The sequence below is a fragment of the Mobula birostris genome, chromosome 15, assembly GCF_030028105.1.
Source record: "Mobula birostris isolate sMobBir1 chromosome 15, sMobBir1.hap1, whole genome shotgun sequence".
Lineage (NCBI taxonomy): Eukaryota > Metazoa > Chordata > Chondrichthyes > Myliobatiformes > Myliobatidae > Mobula > Mobula birostris.
In genome coordinates this window covers 79472316-79492214 of record NC_092384.1, presented here as the reverse complement: position 1 = coordinate 79492214, position 19899 = coordinate 79472316, and the positions used below count along the sequence as shown (strand labels likewise).

Sequence of the window (19899 nt, the reverse complement as noted above, 5' to 3'; positions counted from 1 at the left end):
ATAGACATGATAGTCTAAGTGGCTACTCGCTGTGTGTGATTAAGGGGAGCAAGAAACATCACAGTTACTTCACTTCCATCTTGCCCGATCTCTACCATTTGCAGGGACCACAGTTGATTCCCACCACACCGACATAAATAAACCTCAGCATTCTGTATGTCAGGATTGCAGAAATTAATATGAGATTCCAAGTTCTGTGATGGTTGAATAACAGTCAGCCTCACCCTCTTCTGAGTTGAAATATTGGTGGCCTGGGTCAAGCAGAGCTGGGACCACTGAGCAGACCTAGTTGCTCACTTACAGAGACAGTGAGACTAGCTGACAGCCACTCTTTCCATGCCTGCTCGCTCTCCCACGACAGCTGTTCCTATGATGCTCTCCCACACACTTATTGTTCAGTTCCAACTTATGAATAGTTCTCAGGGACAGAATCTTGTTGTAACCTGGGGCTGCCTGTAGTAAGCAGCCACGTGGTGCCCTGTTTCAGGTTCTGTATTAATTAACCATTATGAAAATATTTTTTACATTATTTTACTTAATTTTGTTTTTCATTAACTGTCCCTAAACCAGCTGACCAACACCACTAGCAACATGGATGTATGCCACACAACTACCTCACCAAGTGCACTTGCACATCCGAGCTTTTGGTTATGTGACTCTTCACTAAAGGGAATGAAACAGATGGTGAAAGAAGATGCATCAATGAAACACTACAGAGAACAGCAATGCTTGAATAAACAATGTGTGGACATTACAAAAATAAATAGATGGAAAAAATATGGAAAATTTCAGGATTTTACTCCAGCACAAAAAAAATTAGATATCTGTCAAGGTGTAACTGGATACAAAGAAGGAGGTTCTGTTATTCCAACATTCAGTTCATCCAGTTTTGTTGAAGAAAACAAGCATCAACACCAGGATCAGCAGTTAATGGTGTGGCACTTATTTAGTTAATCTAAATTCTTATACTCTAGTAGTTTTTTTCTTTCTATGAAGAAATTTACTTTGATTATAATATACATTTTTTGATTTGCAATCTATTTTGATATAATAATATACAGTATATGGGTAATAGTTACCTAATTGCTTTCCCTTACCTTCTTACTCTGAAGCTAACCTTTATTCTCAATTCTATTTTGAAAATAATTTACAAGATAAAGATTTGCTCTCCTCTTTTGTTTGAACACTTAAAATGATGCTGATGTGCAAAGTCAAAGGCTTTTTGCCTTTCCTTGACACTAAATCCAACTTCTCATTCTTAGTTTGAACCATGACAGCAATCCTTGAAGTATTATTTCGGCATTGAAACAGACCTGAACCACACTGTGCTTTTAGTATTGTATACTAAGTGGCAATCAAGTGTGAATACATTGGCTAATTTATCCTGTTTTGCACCACTATACCAGCTAAGGCAGCGCACATCAATAACATCAGAATCAGGATTAATATCACCAGCATATGTCATGAAATTTGTTTAACTTACAATCCAATGAAATACATGATAAAAAATAGGAAAAAAACTGATTTACAGTAAGTATATACGCATATTAAATAGTTAAGTTAAAATTAGTGCAAAAAAAGTAGTTAGTGTTCGTGGTTTCAATGTCCATTTAGAAATTAGATGGCAGAGGGGAAGAACCTGTTCCTGATTGCTGAGTATGTGCCTTCGGGCTTCTGTACCTCCTTCCCACTGTAACAATGAGAAGAGGGCGTGTCCTGAGTAGTAAGGGTCCTTAATGATGGACACTGCCTTCCTAAGGTACCACTCCTTGAAGATGTCTTGGATGCTACGGAGGCTAGTACCTATGATGGAGCTGACTAATTTTACAAGTTCCTGCAACTTAACTTCAATCTTGTGCAGTAGCCCCCATGCTAGATGGTGATGCGGCCAATCAGAATGCTCCCCATGTTACATTTGTAGAAGTTTTCAAGTGTTTTAGCTGACAAATCAAATCCTCCTCAAACTCTGAATGAAACATAGCTGCTCTTTTGCCTTCTTTATAGCTGCATCAATATGTTGCATCCAGGTTAGATCCTTAGAGATATGGACACTCAGGAACTTGGAAATTGCTTACTCTCTCCACTATGAGGATTGGTTTGTGTTCCCCCGTATTACCCTGTCTGAAGTTCATCATCAGCTTTTTGGTCTTGCTGATGTTGATTGCAAGGTTGATGCTGCAACACCGTAACTCCTTGGTGTCTCTTGCTCCAGTACACCCTTCTGCTGCCAGTTGAAATTCTGCTAACAGTTGTGTATCATGAGCAAATTTATAGGTGGCATTTAAACTATGCCTAGCCACACGGTCATGGGTGTAGAGAGAGCCGAGCAGTGGGCTAAGGGCACATCCCTGTAGAATATGTATGTAGAACACACAGGGTAGGCAATTACATATAATAACAAACTATATTACTGCAAGATGGCATTTTGCCAGCAATACTTACATCCAAAAACATACACAGATCTCCATCCTAAGCTTTAATTGTTGAAAGTAAATTATAAAATAAAATAATGTAACTTACATTTTATATATTTTCTGTTTTAGGAAAAAGTCAAGCGGCAAATATTTGTGGAAGATGGTGTTCCACAGGAAGAAAATGGTGAAAATAACAATTCACTTCAGTCTGATAACATTAAAAGTGACCAAATAAATTTAGATGTCAAAGCAAGAAATGAAAATAGTCAGAACCACACTATGAGCAAAGAGACTGCTTACGGCAAAGGGCCTCAAGACATCTCTGATACTCACAACAAAGATTGGTTTCCAGAAACTGATCAGCAACTTGACAAAATGTCTTGGTCTGTGACGTGTAGAAAGGCTATTGATCAACCAGTAACAGTGCCAGAGCTGAGAGTACAAGGAACGGGTATGTCAATGGAAGAGCAAAACTCCAGGTATAAGCAGGAATGTGAACAGAGGTATGTCACCACTTGTGATGAGTAAATTAGAAAAGTATTGTCATTGAAGGCTAAAATTAAAATTGCAATGCTGTTTCACTGAAGTATAAAATATGCAGCAAGCCAGTTAGCATCTCAAAGAGATAGGTGTACTAGGGTTTTGTAAAAGGTTGATCTTTAGTACTAATGTTAAACTAGTTATTCATTGTATTGATGTTTGTGAAGTCTTTGCTAAATGCCAATCCATATGCCTGTAAAGTGGTAGTCTGTCCTCTGCACATCTCTAGGATGTTCTGAGGTCATTAAAAGATACTCTGTGGGTGCTGAAGGATTGAGATGAACAGAACCAAACTTCAGAAATGAAAGTTAACTCACACAGATTACATGCTTTGTGCATTAAGCTTATATAACAATGAAAACTTTTCTAACCCAGGATCTTTCCCATCCATGCAGATATGCATAACTGGCTAATACTTTGCCTACAAATGGAATGCAGATTTAATTTGGCTTTTGAACCACATGATTTAGATATTGGGGCTTATTGAAATTTCTAGAATTTACACTGAATAGCCAGAGAATGAGTTACAGAAAGAGATTGCAAGTGAACAAGTGGTCCATAATTGCACTCTCAAGTTATGGCCCGCTATATTTTCTTTCATCTTGTATTGAGCAAATAGTGTCCATTCTGAAATCCAAGAGGAGATTATGATTGCATCCTTAGCCTGTTTTTCTCAATGCCATGAAGTACTTCAGTTGGCTTTGAAACAAAACTCAGAAATGCTGGCAAAACTCAGCTGGTCAGGTAGCATCTGTTGAAAAAGAACATTCCATTTTTTGGATTTGTGATTCTATGTCAGAGCTCCACTCTGAGGAAGATTCTCTCAAACTGTTTCTCTTTTCACAGATGCTTCCTAATCTGATTTTCGCAGCTTTTCCATTTTGTTTTCAGATTTCCAGTCTCTTCAGTTTTATTTTTATTCTCAATCTGTTTTGCCAATGGCTGACAGTTGTGAATCTTTTTTCAGGATAATTATTTGGAAAGTCTCTGTCTGATTATTTATTCTGAAGACTTAACCAAATAAGTACTTTACATCATTTTAAACCAAGGATGCAATGAAAGATGTAATTGGATGAGCTAAGAATTGCTAAAGTTGAGATACAAAAAAGGATAGCTTAGAGTGAGTAAATCACTTGGTCCAGCTGAATGCCAAGTTACTGGCAAAGAAGAAAAGAGCAAAAAATTGCAAAGACCTTGTCTATCATCTTGCAAAGTTCTGTAGATTCAGAACAGTTGCCTGATTATTGAAAACTGTATATTGCTGCAGAATGGCACAACAAAATGCAAAATTACATTCTCAGTCCTTGTTCAAAAAACGCAGGCATAAACCCAGTAACATAGACCAGTTGGTTTAGCCTCAGTGCGCATGCGCGGGTCATGCATGCAGCTTGTTACAGCCGTTCCGACCAGTATTCTTACTTTTTGTTCTTACTTTTTTAACTTACGTTATTTTTTGTATTTTTTTTTCTCGGTAACACGTTGAAGCTTCACCCTCTCTAACATGCTGGTAGAGAGAGCTTTATTTGGGTTTTTAGCGCTGGAAATAGTTACATTCCGACACGTCTCATTAGCGGGGCAGAAGCATGGTCGCATTGTTTATTCCAGGGACCAGCTGACTGAGCTTATGCCGGCCGGTTTAGCGAGCAGAGCGGCGGACACCCGGACTGAAATCTGGAGGAAAACAAACAGAGGATGCAGAGGGGGATCACAAAGGCAAGGAAAGAGGACCGGGTCGAGACAACAGAGACTTATGGAGAAGAGGAGTTCGGTGGCTAATAAAATGGACGAGTTCACGGCGCTAGCCAGGCATCAGAGAACATTTCGGGAGTGTAGTGTTATGTGTTTTACTGGAACGGGGCTGCATGAGGACATACCCGATCAAAACTTTTCCATGGGCGGCTTCCAGACTGTTCGTGCTAACCGGAAGTGCACTGAGAGCAGTAAGTGTAAAGGAGTTGGGTGCTTACTGTTCTGCTTAACAACGGATGGTGCAATCCGGGTCATATTACGATCGAGGAACATTGTTTGTAGACCGGATATCGAACATTTTGCTGTTGGACTCCGGCCATATTCCACCGAGATACAAGACTGGGCGTCACGGGAGGTTGTTCCTGCCTGTGGCCATCGAACTTTGCTGCTCCTCCCGTGGAGGGTCAAACACCCTGAGCCAACAGGCTGGTCCTGAACTTATTTCCATTTGGCAGTTTGCATTTTGTTGTTTGATTGTTTGTGGTTTTTGTATCACTATATTTATGCTCTATTCTTGGTTAGTGCGGCTGTAACGAAACCCAATTTCCTTCGGGATCAATAAAGTATATCTATCTATCTATTAATAGGGAAAGTTAAAAAAATAACCAGGACAATTAATACTTATTTGAACAAATGCATATAGTTTAGAGGAAGCCAGCATAGATTTGTTAAAGGCACACAAAGTCCAAGTAATTTGTAGAGGTTATTGCTGTGGTAGAAGAAATGATCCATCAGGGAAGTGGGGTTATTACTGTATTTATAGGCACCACATATAGTTTTGTCAGCAAGATTGAAGACCAAGGAATAAAAGGGGTCATAGGGCCATGGATAGAAAATGAGTTAGGGAACAGGAAGCAAAGGGTAATGATGAAAGGTTGCTTTCATACTGCAGATTATCCCAGGGCCAGTAATAGTTCCACTACTTCTCTTAATTTACAAACCTCATTTCCAGAAAAGTTAGGATATTTTCCAAAATGCAATAAAAACAAAAATCCGTGATATGTTAATTCAAGTGAACCTTTATTTAACTGACAAAAGTACAAAGAAAAGATTTTCAATAGTTTTACTGACCAACTTAATTGTATTTTGTAAATATACACAAATTTAGAATTTGATGGCTGCAACACACTCAGCAAAAGTTGGGGCAGAGTTAAAATAAGACTGAAAAGTGCACAGAATATTCAAGTAACACCGGTTTGGAAGACTCCACATTAAGCAGGCTAATTGGTAGGTGAGGTATCATGACTGGGTATAAAAGTAGCGTCCATCAAAGGCTCAGTCTTTGCAAGCAAGGATGGGTCGTGGCTCACCCCTTTGTGCCAAAATTCATGAGAGAATCGTTAGTTCAAAAGGAACATTTCTCAATGCAAGATTGCAGAGAATTTAGGTCTTTCAATATCTACAATACATGATATTGTGAAAAGATTCAAAGAATTCAGAGACATCTCAGTGTGTAAAGGGCAAGGTCGGAAACCACTGTTGAATGTGCGTGATCTTCGAGCCCTCAGGCGGCACTGCCTAAGAAACCATCATGCTACTGTGACAATTATAGCCACCTGGGCTCGGGAGTACTTCGGAAAACCATTGTCACTCAACACAGTCTGTCGCTGCATCCAGAAATGCAACTTGAAACTGTATTACGCAAGGAGGAAGCCATACATCAACTCTATGCAGAAATGCCGGCGAGTTCTCTGGGCCCGACTTCATCTCAAATGGACCGAAAGACTGTGGAACCATGTGCTGTGGTCAGATGAGTCCACATTTCAGCTAGTTTTCGGAAAAAACGAGTGTCAAGTTCTCCATGCCAAAGATGAAAACGACGATCCAGATTGTTATCAGCGAAAGGTGCAAAAACTGGCATCTGTGATGATATGGATGTGCATCAGTGCCCACGGAATGGGTGAGTTGCATGTATGTGAAGGTGCCATTGACTCTGAGGCGTACATTAGGATCTTAGAGAGAGATATGTTGCCATCAAGGCGACATCTCTTCCCGGGACGTCCATGCTTATTTCAGCAGGACAATGCCAGACCACATTCTGCACGGGCTACAACAGCGTGGCTTTGTAGAGACAGAGTGTGTATGCTTGACTGGCCTGCTGCCAGTCCAGATCTATCTCCTATTGAAAAATGTATGGCGCATTATGAAGAGGAGAATCAGACAATGGAGACCACGGACTGTCGAGCAGCTGAAGTCTTATATCAAGCAAGAATGGACAAAATTTCCAATTGCAAATCTACTACAATTAGTATCCTCAGTTCCAAAACGATTAAAAAGTGTTATTAAAAGGAAAGGTGATGTAACACAATGGTAAACATGCCTCTGTCCCAACTTTTGTTGAGTGTGTTGCAGCCATCAAATTCTAAATTTGTGTATATTTAGAAAATACAATTAAGTTGGTCAGTAAAACTATTGAAAATCTTTTCTTTGTACTTTTGTCAGTTAAATAAAGGTTCATGTGAATTAACATATCACAGATTTTTGTTTTTATTGCATTTTGGAAGATATCCCAACTTTTCTGGAAATGGGGTTTGTACATTAATGATTTGGACTTAGGCGTACAGGATATGGTTCCCAAATATGAAGATGACACAAAACTTGAAGGTGAAGTGAAATGTGACAGGGTGTGTAATAGACCAAGTAGATACAGACATGCTGGCGGAATAGGCAGATATATGGTAGAGGAAATTTAATGCTGAAAGATGTGGTTTCATCTTGGAATGAAGAATGAGACAATGCAATACATTCTAGGTGCTACAATTCTGAAAACAAACAGATCTAGGGTATAAATGTACAGTACATTGTTTATTGAAAGTGGAGGAGGGCTTTATATGAGGCAACTTCCAACTGTTGATTAATGCAATTGTTTCAATTCTGCCTTGAACTCATGCTAGGCCATAATGTCTTTGAACTTGAGGTGTCCATGTAGCAGGAGAGGACATGGACCGACATATTGGAACAGGAATGATGTAGATAGGAATTGAAGTCAATAGCCATTGGGAAATTTCTCTTTTTTCAGATGGAGCTGAGGTGCTCAACAAAGCAGTCCCCCAATCTATATCAGGCCTCACCAATGTAGAAGAGGCTGCATCAGGATCCTATCTGGCTTAGCAGTGGTATGTGCAATGTGCTGGGCATCTCTTGGACATACTGCATACTGAGCTATAGAGGAAAATTTTGGGAAAGTAGTTGTATTTGTGGAAAACATTTTGCCAGATGAAAGTAATAGGAAGCATTGACTTACAAGGCTTGGCCCGAAACATCGACTGTACTCTTTTCCATAGATGCTGCCTGGCCTGCTGAGTTCCTCCAGCACTTTGTGTGAGTTGCTCAGATTTCCTGCATCTGCAGATTTTCTCTTGTTTGTGAGTGGCATGTGTTACGAGCCCACAGGTTTTGTTTACTGTGGACTGTCACTTTAAAAGAGCGCTTCAGTGAGGCAGGACTATGATGTTGTTCACTGACTTGACACAGCTTGCTTACCTTTAAAACAAGGACACAGACAGTCACAGTCAGAAGGGAGAGAGAGAGGAGCGAACTTGGAAAAGAGTAGCAGCTCCAGCTTGTCGAAGCTAGGGATTTGGAACTCTGCTATACCCACAAGGGTGGGTTGATTATCGATCCAGTGCACATCGAATGTGTGGCTGTCACTTCATATAATTCACAGGAGTGGATTAAGGAATGTCCTGTGGGACCGCTTGAAGTTAACCCTTTCCTGGGTATGTTATGTGGTAACCCCTTTGAAGACGACATCCCTGTGACAGATCACTCTGGTGGTAATTCGTACGTGGATTTAGAATGGCTCGACGGAGAATCTTCGACAACTGATATTTATTAATTACCACCGTGGAACCTGTGGATTTCGACATAATTGCCTTCTCTCTACATTTCACCCTGGATTACAAATATCTCTCTCCCATCATTCCTTCCATGGATGAACTGAACTTTCATACTCTACCATCTCAAGACTTTAAGCCTTGTTTCCCCGAGCTCAATAGTTTGGGAGTCATATTCACATACACATAACACTGTTAACTTTTGTTTATCTTGGTTAAGGTGCTATATTATAAGTAGATACTAATAAAGATAGTGGTTTTTCACATCAAAACCAGACTCCAGTATGAAATCTATTGCTGCTGGTTTGTTTCTAAGACATTACAGTTCGTAACACATGTCTCTGCACAACCTAGTGGATCTGATAATTTTCTGGCATCAGTCATACCTGAAGGAGCAAGTTAGGTGCAAGAGTAAGACACTATGACCCTCAAGCTGATTAGATTGTCATCTACTCCATTCTTTTCCAACCAGTATAAATTAAAGATTTTAGGTACAAGCTATAAACTTAATTGAACAGTTAGGAAAAAAATAACTTGGAGCATGTTGTGTAGAAATTACAAATGAAACACCTATTAAAAGTTGTCCATTCTAACCGAATGTCTTGCACACATCAGGTGGCCTCAGTTTCACTGCTCGAGTTTATAACTGGTTGCTCCATCACTGAATACAACAGAGTCACTACCACAATTATTGACCACCACACACCCCACACCCCACACCCTACAATGAAGTGGGCCACTGGTGTCATGGGACCTGATCGTGATAGATGATTATGTGGAACAATACACTATTGTCCTGTCTTTTCTGCCTCACATTCTCCTTCACCTCCATTGCAGCTTTTCATGCGTTATTCTGTGGCTGCTATGGGGAGCATTCTTTCAAGGTCTAATTCCTTCCTTGGTGATCAGAACGGTAAATATGTGAGAGTTGGGAACTTTCCATACAACTCCTATCAGGAACCACACAAATTACATCTTAGCAGAATTCTTAATGTGCTTTTTTGGGTGATCCAATTAAATGTTAGCACCATATGCATTGCCTGTTTAGTCCACCAGTAGATAGTAAAATCCAATCTCTGTGCAACAGAATATGACAAAATATTATAACAGGAAATGATGTTTTCTATGCAGGAACTGTGTGCAGATACAGTGGCATGCAAAAGTTTGGGCATCCCTGGTCAAAATTTCTGTTACTGTGAATAGTTAAGTGAGTAGAAGATGAACTGATCTCCAGAAGTCATAAAGTTAAACATGAAACATTCTTTTCAACATTTTAAGCAAGATTAGTGTATTATTTTTGTTTTGTACAATTTTAGAGTGAAAAAAAGGAAAGGAGCACCATGCAGAAGTTTGGGCACCTCTAGAGATTTGAGCTCTCAGATAACTTTTACCAAGGTCTTAGACCTTAATTAGCTTGTTAGGGCTATAGCTTGTTCACAGTCAACATTAGAAAAGGCCAGGTGATGCAAATTTCAAAGCTTTATAAATACCCTGACTCCTCAAACCTTGTCCCAACAATCAGCAGCCATGGACTCCTCTAAGCAGCTGCCTAGCACCCTGAAAATTAAAATAAATGATGCCCACAAAGCAGGAGAAGGCTATAAGAAGATAGCAAAGCGTTTTCAGGCAGCCGTTTCCTCAGTTCGTAATGTAATTAAGAAATGTCAGTTAACAGGAATAGTGGAGGTCAAGTTGAGGTCTGGAAGACCAAGAAAACTTTCCGAGAGAACTGTTCGTAGAATTGCTAGAAAGGCAAATCAAAACCCTCATTTGACTGCAAAAGACCTTCAGGAAGATTTAGCTGACTCTGGAGTAGTGGTGCACTGTTCTACTGTGCAGCAACACCTGCACAAATATGACCTTCATGGAAGAGTCATCAGAAGAAAACCTTTCCTGCGTCCTCACCACAAAAATCAGCATCAGAAGTTTGCAAAGGAACATCTAAACAAGGCTGATGCATTTTGGAAACAAGTCCTGTGAACTGATGAAGTTAAAATAGAACTTTTTGGCCGCAATGAGCAAAGGTATGTTTGGAGAAAAAAAGGGTGCAGAATTTCATGAAAAGAACGCCTCTCCAACTGTTAAGCACGGGAGTGGATCGATCATGCTTTGGGCTTGTGTTGCAGCCAGTGGCAGGGAGAACATTTCACTGGTAGAGAGAAGAATGAATTCAATTAAATACCAGCAAATTCTGGAAGCAAACATCACACCTTCTGTAAAAAAGCTGAAGATGAAAAAGAGGATGGCTTCTACAACAGGATAATGATCCTAAACACACCTCAAAATCCACAATGGACTACCTCAAGAGGTGCAAGCTGAAGGTTTTGCCGTGGCCCTTGCAGTCCCCCGACCTAAACATCGAAAATCTGTGGATAGACCTCAAAAGAGCAGTGCATGCAAGAGGGCCCAAAAATCTCACAGAACTAGAAGACTTTTGCAAAGAAGAATGGGCGAAAATCCCCCAAACAAGAATTGAAAGACTCTTAGCTACAGAAAGCGTTTACAAGCTGTGATACTTGCCAAAGGGGGTGTTACTAAGAACTGACCATGCAGGATGCCCAAACTTTTGCTTCGGGCACTTTTCTTTTTTTGTTATTTTGAAATAGCAAAAGATGAAGATGGAAATAAAAAAGTAATCTTGCTTAAAATATTAAAGAAATGTTTACTCACTTAGCTATTCACAGTAACAGGAATTTTGACCAGGGGTGCCCAAACTTTTGCATACCACTGTATATGATTTATATATAATCCAGCAGAGTTTCTGAAGTAGTATGTTTCCCTTTAATTTTTATAGATTTACGGTTCCTTCTTTAAATCCAAACTAGGTATTACAATGTTCATGATTGTTTTTTCCTTTCGCAGCCAGGACCAATTCAAAAGACCTGCTCCAACTAAGGAAAAGAGAAGCAAACAGAAAAACACTGGTAAAGAACACTTCTCATCCAAAGTTGAATTATAATAGCATAAGGAAATCCTTGAATCAATTGGAGAGATTGCTCAATTTATATAAATGATAAACAGAAACATTAAGAGGAAATCATCTGTGCATGTCCATCTGTTATGCATTCTAGAAATGTTATGGTAATTAATATTATCAATTATAAATTAAGTTTCTTAATAAAATTATATCTAGGTAATTATTTAAAATGCATTTTGGTAAACTGCATTGAAGAGTGGTGAATATTTGTCTGAAAGCTAATCTTGGCATGGAAGCAAAAATTTTGGTATCCTTTTGATACACAAGGAAAAACAGTCTGAAGATTTTTCTGCTGATATGTGATGACAGCGTTGGAATTGAAAATTCATATGCAAGTTTCAGTTATACAAAGCAGAATAGCTCATAAGAAGAGCAGGAGTTGACCCTGTTTTGCCATTCAATAAGGTTATGGCTGATATGATCTTGGCCTTAGATAAGATTGAAAGAGTGAAGAGAAAATTTGTAAGGCTGTTGCAGGAATGGAGGACCTGAGTTATAGGGAAAGGTTGACTAGGTTAGGACTTCATTCTCTGGAACGTATAAGTTTGAGGGAAGATTTGATAGAGGTATACAAACTTATGATGGGTATAGATAGAGTAAATGCAAGCAGGATTATTCCCTAAAAAGTAAAGCATAAGAGCAGAATTAGGCTGTTTGGCCCATCATGTCTGCTCCACTATTCCAAAGTGATTGATTTATTATCCGTCATAACTGTACCCTCCTGGCTTCTTCCCATACCTTTTGATGCCCTGACTAATTAGGGACCTTTCAACCTCCACTTTAAATATGCTTAATGACTTGGCCTCCACAGTCTTTCTATGACATTGAATTCCACAGATTTACCACCCTCTAGCTAAAGAAATTCTTCCTTATCTCTATTCTAAATGGATGTTCCTCTATTCTGAGGCTGTGCCTTCTGGTCCTAAATTCCCCACTATAAGAAATATCCTTTCCACATCCACTCTTAAACCTTTAATAAACAAGATCTTTCTATTCAGCAGAATTCTGTAGTCTCTATATTTCAACTATATTCTGTTTTTCCCTTCTACCCAAGTGGGTAATCTATCTACAAGATGTTTGCCGACTCATCTAACCTCTGCAGACTTCTTGCATCCTCCCCATAATTTCTTTTCCAGCAATTTTGGCTGCAATATACTATAATACCATCATGTAAGTCATTTAATATAGATTGTAAATTTGAAGTCCCAACTTTGATTGTTGTGTATTTGGATTAGTTAGAACTTGCCAACCTGAAATGATCTATTTATTTAATTTTAACCCTCTGTTTTTGTTCATTAGCCAGTTCTCTATCTATACTAATATATTATCTAGTGTCTTGTAAAAATATGCAGCCCCCAACTCTTTGTCCACATAAATAAGTATTCAAAAACAGGGAAAATAGCAAAGCATGAAAAACTAAAAATTCAAAAACTGAAAAGTCAGCAGTTCAAAAGTTTTCATCCTCCTTTGCTCAGTACTTAGTTGAACCTCCTTTCACAGCTATAACAGCCAGTAGTTTTTTTTTGGGTAAGTCTCCTGATGGAACAAGATTTGCCCATTCATCTTTGCAAAGTTGTTCAAACTGTGCCAGGTTAGTTGGGACAGCAATTTTGGAGGTCTTGCCAGGGACTTTCAATTGGGTTAAGGTCAGGACTCTAACTGGGCCACTCAAGGATATCAATTTTCTTCATTTGAAGCCACTCCATGGTTGCTCTGGCAGTGTACTTTGGTTTGTTGGCTTGCTGAAAGACAAACGTCCTCCCCAGTTTAAGCTTTCTGGCAGAGGATAGCAGGTTTTTATCCAGGATCTCTCTGTATTTAGCAGTATTCATCTTCCTATCAATCTTGACCAGATTTCCAGTCCCTGCGGCTGAAAAGCATCCCCGTAGCATGATGCTACTTCCACCATATTTCATAGTAGGCATGAGTTACCTGCTGATGCGCAGTATTAGATGTATGCCACACATACTACTTAACATTGAGGCCAAAATGTCCCAGTTTGGACTCATTCAACCCCAAGGCCTTCTTCACATCTTTTCAGTATCTTCTAAGTGACAATTTGAAAAGTCTTTACGGACAAGAATATGCTATTTTTTTGCCAGGGCTTTTTCCTTGCCACTTTTCCACAAACACTGTCTTTGTGCAAGGTGTTGGAGATTGTGGAGCCATGAATTTAATTTCTACTTGCACCCACTGACTCTGCAGCTCGCTCAGAGTGACTGTTGGTGTCACAGTAGCCTCTCTTCCAAGTGCCATTCTTCTCCAGCAACAAAGTTTAAAGGGGTGGCCTGACCTAGGCAGCGTAGCTGTGGTTTCATATTTTTCCTACTTTATCATGATGGACTGCACTGAACTCCGATGTTTATTCAGTGCCTTTGAGATGAACTTGTACCCTTCCCCAGATTTGTGCTTCAGTATTATAATTTCCCTGGTTTGCCTTGAATGCTGTTTTGTCTTCATTTTGGTTTGGTCTGTTGAAGATCTTACAGATGGTGGGGAAGAGTGTATTTATTCTTAAGAATTCATTGAAAACAAGTGATCATCCTAATTTTTACATCAACAAATTGGGTGAGTTGGTGAGATAATACATTGCACCAATTAGTGTAGTAATTACAAAGGGATGAATACTTCTCAGCCTCACAATTTTGGTTTTTAATTTTCAGTAATTTGTTGACAGGTTTTTAAATTTTTCTTTTGATTTGACATGATGCATAATGTTTTGTAGATTAGCTCAAAATATCTGACTTCAATATACTTTAAATTTTGAAAATGACAGTAAAATGTGAATATAGTTGTGGGGGGCTGAATACATTTTTAATGCACTGTACAAAGCCATGGGCTCTTACATTATGTATATTTCACCCTATTGAATGCCATTCACATTTAACCATCCTGTTCCTTACATCCTCAAAGACATTCAATAAATTTGTCACTGATCTTTTTCATTTCATAATTCCACTGTTGACTTAGCTTAATTGTTTTATAATTTAATGAATATCCTGCTACTAGTTTATTAGTGAATGATTTGCCATTTTCCCAATAAGTGATATACTGGACTAAGTGGCCCTTAGTTTCCTGCTTTCTATCTTCCTCCTTTGTTGACTAGGAGCATTACTTACGATTTTCCACTGTTGGAATCTCTCTAGAACTTTGGGAATTTTGGAATATCACAACTAGTTCAGACATTTATTTCTGCAGCCACTTTTTTTCATGGCCCTATCATACAAACTAGCAGTGTTAGGGTTTTGTTGGGTCTTTTATACTATTAGTTTGACTAACATTTTTTTATTTATTCCAAGCTCCCCACACACTTTTGTTCCTGTGTTTTCAACTGTTATTGTGATGTTTACAGTGTCTTCTTCTGGATTCAAAATATTTATTCAAAGTCTCTATTATTTCCTTACTTCCTTTTAATTCCCCGACATTTCATCCTCTGAGGGACCTATCATTTGCAATCACCAGTCTCTTTTTATGTACTTAGGGAAATTTTTACAGTCTGTACTTTTCTTGCTGGTTTAGTCATAGAATCAATTTTCTCCCTCTTTGTTATTTGTTCAGTCATCCTTTGCTCTTTTAAAAAAAAACTAAATATTTTGGTCTACCATTATTCACAACATTATATTCCTTCTATTTTAGTTGTACTTAATTCCAATCTTAATTTTGTCAGCTAGCCACAGATGATCATCCTTTGAGTGTTCTTCTCAATAGAATTTATCTCTATGTAGAACTGTGGAATAACCCCTTAAATGGCTGTCACAGCTTATTTTTTAATTTTCCAAATCCAGTTTAACTGGCTTCACCTTCATACTTTTGAAATCATCTTTATTTAAATTTAAGACACTAGTTTCAGAAATATTGTAAGTTTTTCATTCTCAAACCAAATACAAAATTGTATCATGTTATCATCACACTTCCCTGGAGAATTGTTAACTACGAGATTAATTAGTCCTTTCCCATTGCACAGTATCAGATTTAAAATGCCAGTTCCTTAGTTGATTCCATAACATTCTTCTAAGGACTTGCCTGAATACACTGCAAGTTATTTTTCAAGGCTACCTTTGCCATTTTGATATGTCTAATCTTTATAAAGATTAAAGTCTCCTATGATTATTGCAACACACTTCTTGCAAGTCCCATTATTTCTTGATTTATATTCTGTCCTTTATATAGCTTCTGTTCGGGAGCCAAAAGTCTTACCAGTGATTTCTGTTACTATTTCCTATCTCCTCTCCAACTGATACTAGATCTAGCTTCATGGAGCCAGAATCATTTATCATCACTGTGCTGATCTCATCTTTAAACAGAGCTCAAACCTGTGAAACATCAGATGTTGCCCGAGAAGTTGTGAACCTTTTCATTCACCTAATAAAATAACCATTTTAATTATTTTTATAGATCCATTGATTCTGTGTTCAGACCTAATTGATAATGAAATCAGTGGGAGTCTTAATTATTCTGTACCTTCACTTAACGTTGGTCAGGATTTCCGATGTTCAGGTATGCACCTCAAACTGTTTTGATGTATCGTTATCTGCCTTAATATTTACTGTGGTTTTAGTCATTGTAACATTTTCCGTGGGTTTATTATTCCTTTGCAAGTTTTGACCTGGTTTATAGATACTTAAATTATCTGATAGGATGACTTGTCCAATAAGGAATCAGGGCCAGTTTTCTTGGTAAAACCTTGCGAATGTCTGCGAAGAATTTAAAAAAAGGCAGAAATCCATTATCTCAGTTAGCATGCTTCTCACTATATAACCCTAATTGAAAGGGAGCTCAGTTAAAATACATTGAGTTGTGCTCAGCCACCAAATAGGCTGCTATTTTCCCTCCCTTCATTCTGTCTTACAGCTGAGAAGCAGTGAACCTGAACCATGATAAGGAAACAACTGAATGTCAGAAATGTATGTAAAATTAAAAGATTCTTTAGTAATAAATCATGTAATGAAATTATAGGGTAACCAATCTCTGTCTGTATTTTCTAATCAATATTAGGCATTTTACATCAGTTTGCTAATAAATTAAAAATTCATCAAAAATATTGAGTTGTAAAAATAGTATCTAAGTTTGTATGTGGCCATGGGGTAATGATTTAAAACCATAAAAAATAGAAGCAGCAGTAAGCCATTTTCTCCTCATGCATTCACTGTCATTCTGTTAGATTATGGCTGATTTTTAACCTCAATATCACTTCCTTGCACTAATCCATATATCTCCATTATATTATTACCCAATAATCTATCAGTCTTCATCTTGAATATGATCAAAGACTATCCTCCACAGTACTAAAGTGCTGGAGGAACTCAGTAGGTCAGGCAGCATCCAGGGAAATGAATGAACAGTCAACATTTCAGGTTGTGACCTTTCGTCAGAGTCCTGATGAAGGGTCTTGGACCAAAAGTTGAAAGTTTATTCATTTCCATAGATGCTACCTGACCTGCTGAGTTCCTTCAGCATCTTGTGTATTTTGATCTGGATTTTCAGCATCCGCAGAATCTCGTGTGTTTATCCTCCACAGTCCTATTGGATAGAGAATTCCAAAGCTTCACTACCCTTAGAGTAAAAACAATTCTATACAACTCTGTCCTGACTATCTGACTCCTTATTTTGAGACTGTAACCCTGGTTATAGGGGTAATATCATTCCTGCACCTATCTTTTTAGATGTGTAAGAATTTTGTATGTTTCAATGTTATCGCCTATCCTAACTCTAATCAGCATAGCCTGGTATGCTAAATCTCTCTTCACAGGACAGTTCCATAGAAACCATAGAAAAACTACAGCACAGAAACAGGCCTTTTGGCCCTTCTTGGCTGTGCCGAACCATTTTCTGCCTAGTCCCACTGACCTGCACATGGACCATATCCCTCCATACACCTTCCATCCATGTATCTGTCCAATTTATTCTTAAATGTTAAAAAAGAACCCGCATTTACCACCTCGTCTGGCAGCTCATTCCATACTCCCACCACTCTCTGTGTGAAGAAGCCCCCACTAATGTTCCCTTTAAGCTTTTCCCCCCTCACCCTTAACCCATGTCCTCTGGTTTTTTTCTCCCCTTGCCTCAGTGGAAAAAGCCTGCTTGCATTCACTCTATCTATACCCATCATAATTTTATATACCTCTAACAAATCTCCCCTCATTCTTCTACGCTCCAAGGAATAAAGTCCTAACCTATTCAACCTTTCTCTGTAACTGAGTTTCTCAAGTCCCAGCAACATCCTTGTAAACCTTCTCTGCACTCTTTCAACCTTATTAATATCCTTCCTGTAATTTGGTGACCAAAACTGAACACAATACTCCAGATTCGGCCTTACCAATGCCTTATACAACCTCATCATAACATTCCAGCCCTTATACTCAATACTTTGATCAATAAAGGCCAATGTACCAAAAGCTCTCTTTACGACCCTATCTACCTGTGACGCCACTTTTAGGGAATTTTGTATCTGTATTCCCAGATCCCTTTGTTCTACTGCACTCCTCAGTGCCTTAACTTTTACCCTGTATTCCAATATCAATCTGATGAATCTTTTTGTACTGAGAGGGACCCTTGCGGGGTAAGCCTTCCTGCAATGTTAGGGTCTCACTCTAGCGCACATTGCCTTTAACAATGGTCACAATGAGATTGTGACAATTGCCCACCTCTTTGCTGAACATGCATTTGCAAAGAAGGTCTGAGAGTGATGTAGGGGTCCTTGTGGAGGTTCACCCTAACCAGCTACATAACGGAGGACTCCGATTAATAGGCTGTTCACAGGAACGCGTACTGAGATAAATATCAAGTGCTCCTGAAAGATCATCAACTCAGTGAAAGATGCACTGTTGTCTGCCTGAAGCTTGTTGATCTTCCAGTCCAGTGAGATGTCTGTAAAGGAATCATTCTGACTGGCACTTTCCAGGCTGCAGGAGTACATGCTGAGGAATGCACTGAGTTTGGTGCAGCTAACTTGAAGGCTCTGTGGGAATGGACTACAGTCTACACTCTAATCTTAGCAGTGTTCCCACCAGTCACAATTTCCCAATCCTTTCTTCCTGCTCTCTAATTCTCAATTCACTCAATATAATATAATCCTATGAACTCCTAATTTAATTTAATGACCTCTTGTGTGTCCTCTTTTGAAAGCCTTCTGAAAGTCCAAATACAGCACATTCATTAGATTCCGCTTATCTGCGATGTAAGATGAATGACTTCCTTCACTCTTCACCTTAGGATATGTGTAAAAATGACTGGTCTCAGATGATGGTTGTTTCCCACTGAACCATAGTCTAAAAAAAATCTTTGCATTCTGGAGTGGAATGGAGGATTGGGAAGCGGTGGTGTGGGATGGGTAGACTGAGAGCAGATTAGAACCGAGTTCAGAATGATAGATATTCTCAGTGAGATGTCAATAATTGCTGTTGTAATATTTTCGCTAGTTCTCTCTTGAAGGTGATGGTATATGTTTCTGAGGATATCTAGCAACCCAACCAAAAAGTCATTCATCATAAGTACAGTGAAAACACATATCCACTTACATATATGCTTATAACAGAGACTGATGATTGACTGTGATAGGCAGGATCCCCATTTGAGTTATGCTCTTTGTAACCCTTGAACTCAAAGATTATGTGTTGCATCCTCCAATACAACTGCCATTCTTGCTCATATCATCTAACTGAACAGTCTATGGGAAACACACATACATCTTCTAATCTGTATGGTATAATTTACCTGTTAATTAGTGGAGCTGGGAACTTTTTTTAATCCAAAAAAATATTTTCCAAATTTTGATTAGTAGAAGATATATGGTGCAGCCATTCATGAAGAAAACTGATGCCTATTTGTTTAATCCCTAATAGGTTGTTCAAATGTAGCAGCATCCTTGAATAGTAGGAATTTCAGCAAGATACTTCAGTCTTGCCCAAACAAATGTGATCGTCATAAAGTGATACAAGAATGTGAGGACAGATACAAAAAGGAGCTTAAGAAGTTACTAGACATTGACATTACTAAAATTGACAAAAGTAAGTGATTGGTATGTCAATCCTTAAAATGGAAATAGATTGTATTCATAAACATATTTGTACAGTCAACACGCCGGAGGAACTCAGCAGGTCGGGCAGCATCTGTGGAAAAGATCGGTCGACGTTTCGGGCCGGAACCCTTCGTCAGGACTGTAGGGGAAAGGGGCAGAGGCCCTATAAAGAAGGTGGGGGGTGGCAAGGAGAAGGCTGGTAGGTTCCAGGTGAAAAACCAGTAAGGGGAAAGATAAAGGGGCGGGGAGGGGAAGCAGGGAGGGGATAGGCAGGAAAGGTGAAGAAAGAATAGGGGAAAACGCAATGGGTAGTAGAAGGAGGCGGAACCATGAGAGAGGTGATAGGCAGCTGGGGGAGGGGGCAGA

At 38.9% G+C, this 19899-nt stretch overlaps 1 protein-coding gene across 1 annotated transcript in view; it reads left to right on the top strand.

Annotated features, from left to right (window-relative positions):
* The window catches only part of terb1 (telomere repeat binding bouquet formation protein 1), a 279465-nt gene that overhangs the window by 205087 nt on the left and 54479 nt on the right, over window positions 1-19899 (top strand). Inside the window, exon 12 of the mRNA XM_072279076.1 lies at window positions 19358-19522. Coding sequence (XP_072135177.1) covers window positions 19358-19522 — 165 coding nt within the window. The remainder of the gene's footprint in view (window positions 1-19357; window positions 19523-19899) is intronic.